We start from the raw sequence: 10847 nt of genomic DNA, 5'->3' as shown, positions 1-10847 counted from the left end.
AGAATTGTCTCGACATGTAATTTTCAAAATAACATGTGTCCTATATTAAGTTGGGAGACAGTACATTTACACTCAGTGTGTAAAAGGATCTTGCACACTCATTTGTGATTGGGTGAAATGGCATCTTTTTTTGTGGGCCCAAATTTTTTCAATTCAAATCAAATGAAATTTTCTGAAAATTTTGAAAGGGTTTTGATTCAAATTTCAAACTGAACTTTAACTTCCAACCAACTAATTAATTGATATTTTTTTCATCAAACCAATCCCCATCTTATATACGCCAGAAATGCTAACTATGTCAATGACAGCAATAAAGGACATTTAAGGACAAAAATGATGTAATTAAGTGAGACCCAAATTCACTTTGACACTCAGTGACAACATTCCCACCTAAGACTAGCATAAACCCGCCAATACTCCAAAAATAATACCACCCAGTCCCCCCCCCCAATTATTTTTCCTCTCCTCTCCTTTTTGTGAGAACAACTGAGTTGTCATTATTCTATTTGTAGTGTGTAAAATCCTCTTACACACCGAGTGTAAATGTAGTGTTTTTCGTATTAAGTTGCACTTTCATTTTCAATTGTCCCAAACTAATTTTTATACTTAGAAAAGGTCTCACTATTACTTTAAAGTTTTAATAAATCTCTCTTTCCATGACGAAATGTTAAGTCTCACTATCTCTCACACATTCATTAAATAATATCTTACTATATATCTAACTATGTTCACAACTGGGATGTTAGTGCGGTGGGTCAAGTAGGAGACCCACCCCAATGGATCTACGTTTTTATTATTTTAATACATCTCCGTTATCTTTAAAAAAAAAGGAAATTATGAATCAATGAGAGGGAATGCATTGATGTTAGTATAAACTTTAATTTGACAAACAAGCCTGATTTTCTGAACCATTTACTGATTTACTCTCTTCACATGTTGACTCGGCTTCTTTCTTCTGTCTCCTTCCATCGTCTCAACCTGCCTTCATCCTTTCTTAACAACAATGATGGACGAAATTTAACACCACAACAAACACCATACCCAACACCATAATAAACCCCTACCCCAACACCACCATTTATGTCGCCGCCAAATGTAATGGAAAAAATTATGTAGTGTTTGGATTCAAGCAATTCATTTGAAATCTACTATTTCATATATAGAATTTGAATTACTGACATTCAATTCCAAAGTCTCTATTTGGAAAAAACTTATAATTACAAATATCATTCAAATTCTCTTTCCTTGTTCATCTTACCCTGACATTCAAAATCCCAAATTGTTCATCCAATCTCTCTCATCCACATATGATCATCCAAATCCCCCAAATTGTTGACCCAAATAGGTGAGAAATCGATATCAATCAACCAAAATCTGCTATTATTATATAGATCATGGCATCAATCAACCAAAATTGTCACATCCAAGCCAAGCGCCTGAAACCTTTCGATGGCGGCCATTAAAGTGGTCGGCAATTGATATTCAAAAATAAAGCAAAGCTTTTCAATGGAGGATAGAAAGCTTACACACTACTTTAATAGAGATTACATAGTACACTTTGATGGAGGAAAGAGAGCTAAGAAGTTGCTTTATTTAATGGAGGATTCAGAGTAAGCTACCACATATGAGTTGAGAGAAAGATCCAAAACCTAGCCCTAGGAGAGAGCTCACAAGTTGCTTTAATGGTGGAGAGAAAAGAAAAAAAATTCGGGAAAGGAAAAAAGACCCGTAGAATATAGAAATTAGGGTAATTTTATTTATGTTATTTATTTTTTTTATTTTTTACTTAATGTGAGAATTTGAAATTACATCATTTGAGATGTAATTTGTAATTCATTAACCAGAATATAAATATGTAAAGGCTTGGATTTTGCCCAAATCAGAATCTCAAATTCTTGCATTACCCAAAAACTCATTTGGCCTAATTAGAATTTCAAATGAAATCCTAATACCAAACAAGCTATTAAAAAAGGAAATTTATCAGAAAAAACCTTTTAAAACAATCTTTTTTTTTTTTTTTTTCCCAGAAAAAAACCTTGTTAAATTTTTCTGCAACTAAAAACCTGATTCTAAATTTTTGTTAAAGACAACCAAAAGTCACTTTCGACATTGACTTGGTCCTTTTCAGCGTTGACCCCCCACGTGCAAGTCACGTGACCTTATTTACTAATCCCACCCCCTTTCTTCTTATTCCCCCCTAATTTCCCTCTATTACTCTCTCATTTCAAATCATCTCCTCTCTTGTTATGTTGTTCTCTCAATTGAAGATCTTTCAAGCAAAGTAGTTTTTTTTTTTTATTAATTTCAGTTATTGTGTTTGACAATTAATTTCGACCAACGATACTCTTACATTGTTATGTAATTCTTGGCCATTTCATCAAATTTGGAGGTAATTTAAAAAAATTAGGGTTTCTTGCCCCTTTTGAATTTGCACTAACAACAATCGTTTTTCTCAATTGAAAATGGAAGAAGGGTTGAATTGAAGAGCATTGAAACAAAAGAGTGAAAGAGGGAAATTAGGGTGGGAATTAGAAGAAAGGGGGTAAGATTAGTAAAATAAGGGTCACGTGACCAGCACATGAGGGTCAATGTCAGAAAAAACCAAGTCAATGCCGAAAAGTGACCATTGGTTGTATTTAACAAAAAAAAAAAAAAAAATTAAATCAAGTTTTTAGTTGCCAAAATGTGCAGGTCACGTGATCTGCACATGAGGGTCACGTGACCTGCACATTGGTTCTTTTTCCTTTCCCTTTCCTTTTCTTCACTAAAATTGAACCAAACAAAGCTTAAGAGTCCTTCAACAGCCATCAAATTCTCTCTCCTCATTTTGCTTCTGGGGTGACTTTCCCTTTCCATGCCACTCTTCACTCCACAACAATTTCCCAATTACAATCTTCAAACTATTTGATCTCCTTTCAATTCACAATTTACCCAATTTCAATTTGATAATTTGATCAAATTCTGTCAATCATGGCGATGACAGTTGAAGGTTCAATTCTTTTCTCTTATAATCGTTTTCTCTCTCCTAAATTCCTGTTTAATTCTTTTGAATTTGATCACATCATATTTTTTTGCATGATTAATTTAAATTCCGGTGATATATGCTTGCTATTTCGTTTCTGAATTGCGTCGAGGTTGAATCATTATGTTGTAGTTGTGAATTGTTCATAATTTGATGGTGAAGAAAGTTAGGGTTTCTCTTTCTTCACCGAATTTCATGAGTTTTGATGTTTTGTAAATTGGGGTAGAATTTGAATTTGTTTTCCTGATTGGTTCGACTGAAATTGCTGGAGTATTGTACTGTACTACTGTTACTTGATGATATTTCCAAACAAAATATGATAATTATTGTGCTGACTGTTTCTTGTTTGGTGCATTGTTGTGGGCTTGCTGGCTAATGATTATTGCGTTCTCCTGCAGTGTAAGTACCGATATGTTAGGAGCTTGTTTTGTATTATCCGTATTTGTTAAAAGCGGAGATTTTGACTTAGTTCGTGTAAATTTGCAGGCTTTGTGGGCTTGCCTTTACGTTCTCGGTCAGTATCATGTTGCAGATACTGGTATGTCCTTCATGATTAGCTTCTCTTTAGTTGTGTTTTGGGTTTTGACATGTGCTTTGTAATAATTACTTAGTTGTTCTCGCTCCACATTGATGTCTGTGTTAAGTTTAATTGCTTTCTAATAGTGATTTATCACTTCTAGTTTTGGGTGATTAATTTTCAGTTTTGATGGATCAATTGTTTCTTAGAATTTTGCATAGTTCAGTGTATTCTTTGGTGCTTATGGCATAACTTTTTAACTAATAAAGCAAGATATTGTAAGCAAATATTATGTGACCATATAAGTTCAACACATTACACATTTTTCCAAGTGTCTCATGTGTCCATATTAATGATTTTTTGCTTGTTTTTGGTTCCCAGAGGGAATTGTCGAGGGAACTTGGGTTAAAATGTAGAGTTGGAGTAACATAGATCTCAAATATCATTTCCACATAGTTACACTTTCGTACTTTTTCTTTTGTGGTTTGGTATTATTATGATGCAACTGAGTGTTGAGAGCTATTATTTGGTGCTTTGAAGATCCACTTGATTAGTTTGTACAAATATGCGGAATACGGATGTACCATTTTAAACTATGTTATCATGCAACTCTATCAGAATAACGATGAAAAAATGGAAGATAAAAAGAGAATAGTATGTGCTTCAAGGATTTGGAAATTGAGTTTTGAGTTATGACACCAATTTTGTGAGTTGAGATGATGTCAAAAGTGGGTTAAGTAGGCAAGCCAAGGAGAGACCCGTGACTTTTAAATGGAAGTGTAAATCAACTTCAAATTGACCCATGGGAGTTCATTATTTAAAAAATGTTTTTGCCTTTAAAATGTATTTCCTGATCTCCTCCATTCCTCAAAGCCTCTTCTCACCTTTTATGATCCATATACCTTGGAAAAAGTAATATAAATTAATACCTGTAACTACTTTTTGAGGAGAGAGATAGAATTTTGTTATAAATCTACCCTCACAAGGTTGGCCAAGTTGGGGTAAAATAATAGCTTATCTCTATTTAAAAAAGAAATGAAGTAAACATGGGAAGAGATTTATGGATTGGTCGAAAAGAAAAGTGGGAAGTGCTTGATGGAACAAAAGGAATTTATGAACTTGGCCTAATTTTTGTAATAACTGGTGGTATGGTTTCTCCTTTTATGGGTTATAAATGTCCACCCTTATGCAAGCTTCTCCATACTGAGGAAATTGTTGGTAAGCAAAAGCATGGTTAAAGCTATATAGATAGGGAAGTGTGTAGGGGAGGGAGAAAATCTCTTGAGACTTTGAGAACACCAGAATTATCATAGGGAATAAAGCATAAGGAGTATGAAGTATTCAAGGAGATTGTAAGCATTTCTTTTTAATAAAAGGCAACTACTATCCTGAGGAAATTTCTTGGTGACATATAGAAGAGTATTTGGAATTTGGATTTATTTTTTATTTTTTATTTTTAGTGCAATATAATTTTAGTCAAGTTAGTTGCAAATGTTGCGATCTTATCATGGAATGGAGCACTTGTGAAAGGACTATGAGGAATTTTATGATTTAAATATAATTTCTTATCCTTGGGAGATTGGCATTTCAAGTTATGAATCTGAGATTCTGAGTTAGGTTGTATGCCTTTTTCAAATAGTTTTCCAAAAATTAATAACACTACTATGCATTACTAGCATATTAGATTATTGTTATGTAAAACATATTCACAATCAATCAATCAATCAATCAATCAAAGCCTTAATCCCAAAAGTGGGGTCGGCTAACATGAACCAAATTTGATTATTCCGTGTAGTCATCAACATAAATCTTTCTCCTCCATCCCTTACGATCCAAAACTTCATCCTCACGTAAATCCATGCACTTCATATCCTTCCTCACTCCTTCCAACCAAGTCATCTTTGGTCTCCCTCTTCCTCGTTTAATCCCTCCATGGTCCCACTCTTCCACTCTTCGCACCGGTGCACCCTCGGGTCTCCGTCTTACATGTCCAAACCAACGCAGACGATTTTCCCTTAATTTATCTACAATGCCCGCCACACCTACTTTCTTGCGAATAACCTCATTTCTGATTCTATCTCTTAAAGTGTTTCCACACATCCACCTTAACATGCGCATTTCCGTAACCTCCATCTTTTTAATATGCTCTTTCTTAGAAGCCCAACATTCTGTACCATAGAGCAACACTGGTCTTATGGCAGTCCTGTAGAATTTTCCCTTCAACTTTAAGGGAATGCTGCGGTCGCATAACACTCCCGTGGCCGCTCTCCATTTAAGCCACCCTGACTTAATCCTGTGGGTCACGTCTTGATCAATGTCACCATTCTTCTGAATGATCGACCCTAGGTACTTAAAACATTCACTCATGGTCAAATCCTTTCCATCCAAACTCACCACTTCATTGCTTGTCCCCCTCTGAGTGCCAAAACGACATACCAAATATTCAGTCTTACTCCGACTTAGCTTAAACCCTCTAGATTCCAACCTTTGCCTCCATTGCTCCAACTTGACATTAACCCCATCCTTAGTCTCATCCACCAAAACGATATCATCTGCGAACAGCATACACCATGGAACCTCATCTTGAATTGGTCTAGTTAATTCATCTAGAACCGTTGCAAAAAGAAAAGGGCTTAATGCAGACCCTTGATGCAATCCGATTGTAATAGGGAAATCTTTTGTCAACCCTCCGCATGTCCTCACATTTGTTGACACATCCCGATACATATCCTTAACTAGGTCTACATACCTTCGTGGGATACCTTTCTTCAACATTGCCCACCAAAGTATCTCTCTTGGCACCTTGTCATATGCCTTCTCTAAATCAATAAAGACCATATGAAGATCTTTCTTCTTTACCCTATAAAACTCCATCATTTGTCTTATCAAATGGATTGCCTCCATAGTAGATCTCCCAGGCATAAAACCAAATTGGTTATCTGAAATGCTTGTGCATGCCCTCAACCTTTGTTCAATCACCCTTTCCCACAACTTCATAGTATGGCTCATAAGCTTAATTCCTCGATAGTTAGAACAATCTTGAGCGTCTCCTTTGTTTTTATAAACCGGGACCAAGGTGCTCTTCCTCCAATCTTGTGGGATCCTTGTAGCCGTCCATATCTTGTTGAAAAGGTTTGTTAACCAATCAATACCAATCTTACCCAAACACCTCCACACCTCTATCGGTACCCCATCAGGGCCAACCGCCTTCTTAGGTTTCATCTTCCTCAGTGCAATCTCCACCTCTACTCTCCTAATCTTTCGCACATACTCCATGTTGATTTCTTCATCACTCATAGAGGTATCTCCTATCACAACTCCATTACTTCCATTAAATAATTCATCGAAGTACCCCTTCCACCTGTCCTTGATGCCCTCCTCTTGCACTAGGACCATTTGGTTCTTATCTTTGACACACTTCACCATGCCAATATCCTTCCTTGCCTCTTGTCTTCTCTTTGCCATCTTATAAATGATCCTTTCTCCCTCCTTGGAATCAAGCTTTTCATAAACCTCCTGATATGCCTTTTCTTTTGCTTGGCGAACAGCTGCCTTTGCCTTACTCTTAGCCTCCTTATACGCTGCAAAGGTTTCATCACTCCTACATTTTCCTAAGGCTTGATAGCATTCCCTTTTTTGCTTAATTACTGCTTTCACCTCTTCATTCCACCACGAAGTATCTCTCTGTACCGAAGTTCTTCCCCTTACTTCCCCTAAGACCTCTTTGGCCACTCTTAGGAAACAGTTCTTCATTCGTAACCAAGTCATGTCCGGATCCACCTCTCCATCCCAATCCGCTTCTTCAATTACCTTTTCTGTAAAAACCTTAGCTTTTGCATCCCTTAGGGTCCACCATCTTATCCTTGGTTCTTCTTGTCTAACTTTTTTCTTCGCCTTCTCTTTCAGACGAATAGTCATTACCAATAGCCGGTGCTATATTTGACACTATTGTGCTATATTTGACATTCTCTTCACCGTCCATTGATCAAAAGTGCTGCCTCTTTAATGTCCATCCTTAATAAGGTATTCTTAGTGTGATAGATTCAAAAATCCACAATACAAACACACGAGTATAAGAGAGAACAAAGAGATTTAGCCAGCAAAAGATAATAGTTTGATTGTATGGTTTTAGTAACTTTAAGTTACAACTCTCCAATAACGTATCTTGACTCTTGAGGATACAAATCTCAAATACACCAGTAGAATCACATGCCTTTCTTACTACCCAACACTCATTATATATCCAATGCAAAACTACCAAAAGCAACTGACATTTAATTGTTTTTGTCTCATTCAACATTACAATGCTACTACAATGCTCCACTACTTGGTGTGTGCATCCTCCCGTTTCAGAAAATCAGACATTAATTGGATTTGTCCTCTTGTGGAACTTGTGCTTCCACAGCTTGTAATGTGGCTGCTTGAAAGATTTGCTTGCCCTTTCCTTGATATTGGAAGCGTATTGGCGGCTTAGGTGGTCTGACCATTGGGTCCATTACAACTAGTTGCTCATTGATGTCCTTGCTAAGTAAAATCCTATGAGATAAACAGCCATAGCAAGGAAAAATAGTGCATCGATTATCTATTTTATGCTCTTTTTATATTGCCTAAATTTTGTTGGGAAAAAGGGAAAGAGTTTACTGAGTGTAAAATACGTATAATGTTCCCTTTGAATTTAACATAGGTCATGGTGACGACACATCCCAATTTTGTTTACCAATTACTTAGTTTGATGGAGTGGATCTAATCAGCTAGATTCACTTGATTGAATATATTGGAAATTTTATCTTTCGTGAAATTCATTTGTGAACAAGAGTTTTCGTGATAGGTTTTGGTTTTATCCCTTGATGTACCCTTTCTTTACTTTATACAACCAATACCATCTCCATAGATGATGGTTTAGATGTGCTGCTTTTGGATTCATTGTTGATGCCCCATTGATTATTGTTAAGGAAAAAGATTTTGCCATGTCTACAACATACAACAATGATATCTTCTACATTCAAATTTGGGGCAACATATGAGCTGTCTATTGCATTCATTTTATTGAATGCCACAGATTGAATTAAGAATGCGATCATTCAATTTATCATTAGTCTCTTAAATAATTAAAAAAAATAAAAATAAAAAAAATTAAAGGCCAATTTAGAATATTTTGTAAAGCCTCTTTAGCTGTATTATTGTGATTTTATAATATTATCAGCTTTAAACTTTGAGAGTGATTTCTCTATCATTTGATTTTCATCGATCTGGATATATACAATGTCTCAATGACGATACAATTCTTAAGTGTTTAAATTCTTATCATTAGATTTGTCCGTCCAAATTGTGCTTTAGGGATGCCCTTTTGTGGTGTCTGTACCATTTCATTAAGGTATCCAATAATCTATGGGATCTTCTACTAATAAGTATTCAGCTTTTGTCAGAAATTTATTTGACCCTCAGTTGAAAAAGTCACTTTATCTCGAGTTGAATTGGAAGATAGTTTAGTGGGGTGTTTGGTTTTGTCCATTTATTATAAATTGAGAGGATGCTGATCAGCTACTATATCAGCTCCACTGATAAGAGTCATGATTTGATAAGCTTTTTAATTTTGACTGGATGGCTCTATTCTGCTATTTTAAAATTCTTTTACTTCTGTTTGTTTGTTGCAGGCTTGTGCAATTTACAGTAACTGGTGGCCTTTGTTGTCAGGTATGTTCTGGTGTCTGTGCATTAGAGAAGAGAATTGGATTATGCTTGCATTGCATATGATGACTTGGCTGTTATGTTTTTTGTAGCTCTAATGTATGTGGTAGTTCCCATGCCATGCATGTTCTTTGGAGGTGGCTCCACGCAATTCTTAGTAAGTCGAGATGGTGGAGGGTAAGAGTCGTAAGACTATCACTTTATATTACATCAAATCATCAATTGGCATTTTGCAGTAATGGTGACCAGTATATGCCTGCTCATATAGTGGTGGTTTGGGATCCCTGTATTTGTGTTAGATGAAAGTATGTGGGAAAGTAAGGCAAGCCTAGAATTTCTGGTGAATTGACTAAATTTAGCTCATGTAGCATATTATTTTTGATAGCTTAATATACAATTACCAAAGTGTATAAGATGGGACTTATTGGCAGAAGGCATTGGGGAAGATAGATAGAGAGAAAGTGGAATCCATCAGTTGGCAGAAAGGTACAAGAGAAGAGAGAGATAGAGGGAAAGTGGGATCCATCAATTGGCAGAAAGGTACAAGAGAAAAGAGAGAGAGAGGGAAAGCTATTATTTGACTTCTTAATGGCATTAATTCCAATTTCACAATATTTACTAAAATTGTCATGTTATACACTTTGGTAATTGTATCACTATAATCCGCGAACAACTTCGCACTGTAAATAGAAGAATTGGAAACAAAAAGATTCAATGTTTTGCAATTAAGATAATGGGGTGAAATATGAATGTTTAGTGTTGATGAGAAGAGATTAAGCAAGTGCCTTATTTTGTAAGGTGTCGATATTTAGGTTTGAGGGAATAGCTTTGGAACATTATACTGCAATTATGTTGAAATCAATGTTATTTTCCTTTAGCTTTTCTTGTTCTGAATGAAATTTATAGCTATGACTGGTTTTACATTGCTATGTGCCTATATGACCCATTAGGTAAATGCTTTTGTGAGCATTATGTATATTTCATGAATTTTTGGTAATTTAGTTGTCTACGGTTTCACTATTTGTGGGTCTGCTAGATGTTTGACAGCATATTGCATATTGCTTCACTCTTTGCTGGAGTTTCATTTAATTCTGTGTTCGTGTGTTTATATGCAGCTGGATAGATGCTGCTAAGTTCTTGACGGGAGCTTCTGCCGTGGGAAGCATTGCAATTCCTATGATTCTTAGACATGCCCATCTAATAGAGACTGGAGCTATGCTCATCGAATTAGCATCTTTCTTCTTATTTGTCTGTACTGTCTTGTGCTTTCACCGTGCTAGCCTTGATGACGATTGGTAGGGAGCAATTAAGAATTGAGCTGTCTGGAGCTGATAGAAGCAGAGGGCTTTCGGTATCTGTTGGTAGCCGCTGGAAGAAAACGGTGTGGTATGAACTGTACACTGGTACATAAGAAGCTTTAGTAATGTACGTTATCGTGTCCAGCAAATGTATATTTTGGGTTGTGGCGTTTATTGAAGCAACATACTAATTCATGTATAAACTTATTTTCTACCTGTATCCTTTCTTGAGTTCATTCTTGAAGCTATCAATTCAAAGTTGTGATGTTTAATTGAAGCAAGATTTCTCATTCTACCAAAGCTGAACCACTTAACTTGATTC

General features: G+C 35.9%; 1 protein-coding gene across 1 annotated transcript; it reads left to right on the top strand.

Moving 5' to 3' along the window:
• The first annotated feature begins 3363 nt into the window (after positions 1-3363).
• LOC145617395 (vacuolar protein sorting-associated protein 55 homolog) lies at positions 3364-10802 on the top strand. The gene is made up of 5 exons (XM_081672094.1): positions 3364-3421; positions 3509-3560; positions 9194-9233; positions 9320-9404; positions 10343-10802. The coding sequence occupies exons 2-5, from the start codon at positions 3546-3548 to the stop codon at positions 10524-10526; spliced, it is 324 nt and encodes a 107-aa protein (XP_081528220.1). The 5' UTR covers positions 3364-3421; positions 3509-3545; the 3' UTR covers positions 10527-10802.
• Positions 10803-10847: the final 45 nt, after the last annotated feature.

This window comes from Chenopodium album, chromosome 26, assembly GCF_948465745.1.
Source record: "Chenopodium album chromosome 26, dcCheAlbu1.1, whole genome shotgun sequence".
In the NCBI taxonomy this organism is placed as follows: Eukaryota; Viridiplantae; Streptophyta; class Magnoliopsida; order Caryophyllales; family Amaranthaceae; genus Chenopodium; species Chenopodium album.
The sequence above is the reverse complement of the archived record's forward strand: the minus strand, read 5'-3'. Positions and strand labels throughout refer to the sequence as shown.

Coding starts and splice junctions, on each gene's coding strand:
- LOC145617395 (XM_081672094.1), top strand. Junction 9,234..9,319: donor CTGGTGGCCTTTGTTGTCAG/GTATGTTCTGGT, acceptor TGTTTTTTGTAG/CTCTAATGTATGTGGTAGTT. Junction 9,405..10,342: donor GTAAGTCGAGATGGTGGAGG/GTAAGAGTCGTA, acceptor GTTTATATGCAG/CTGGATAGATGCTGCTAAGT.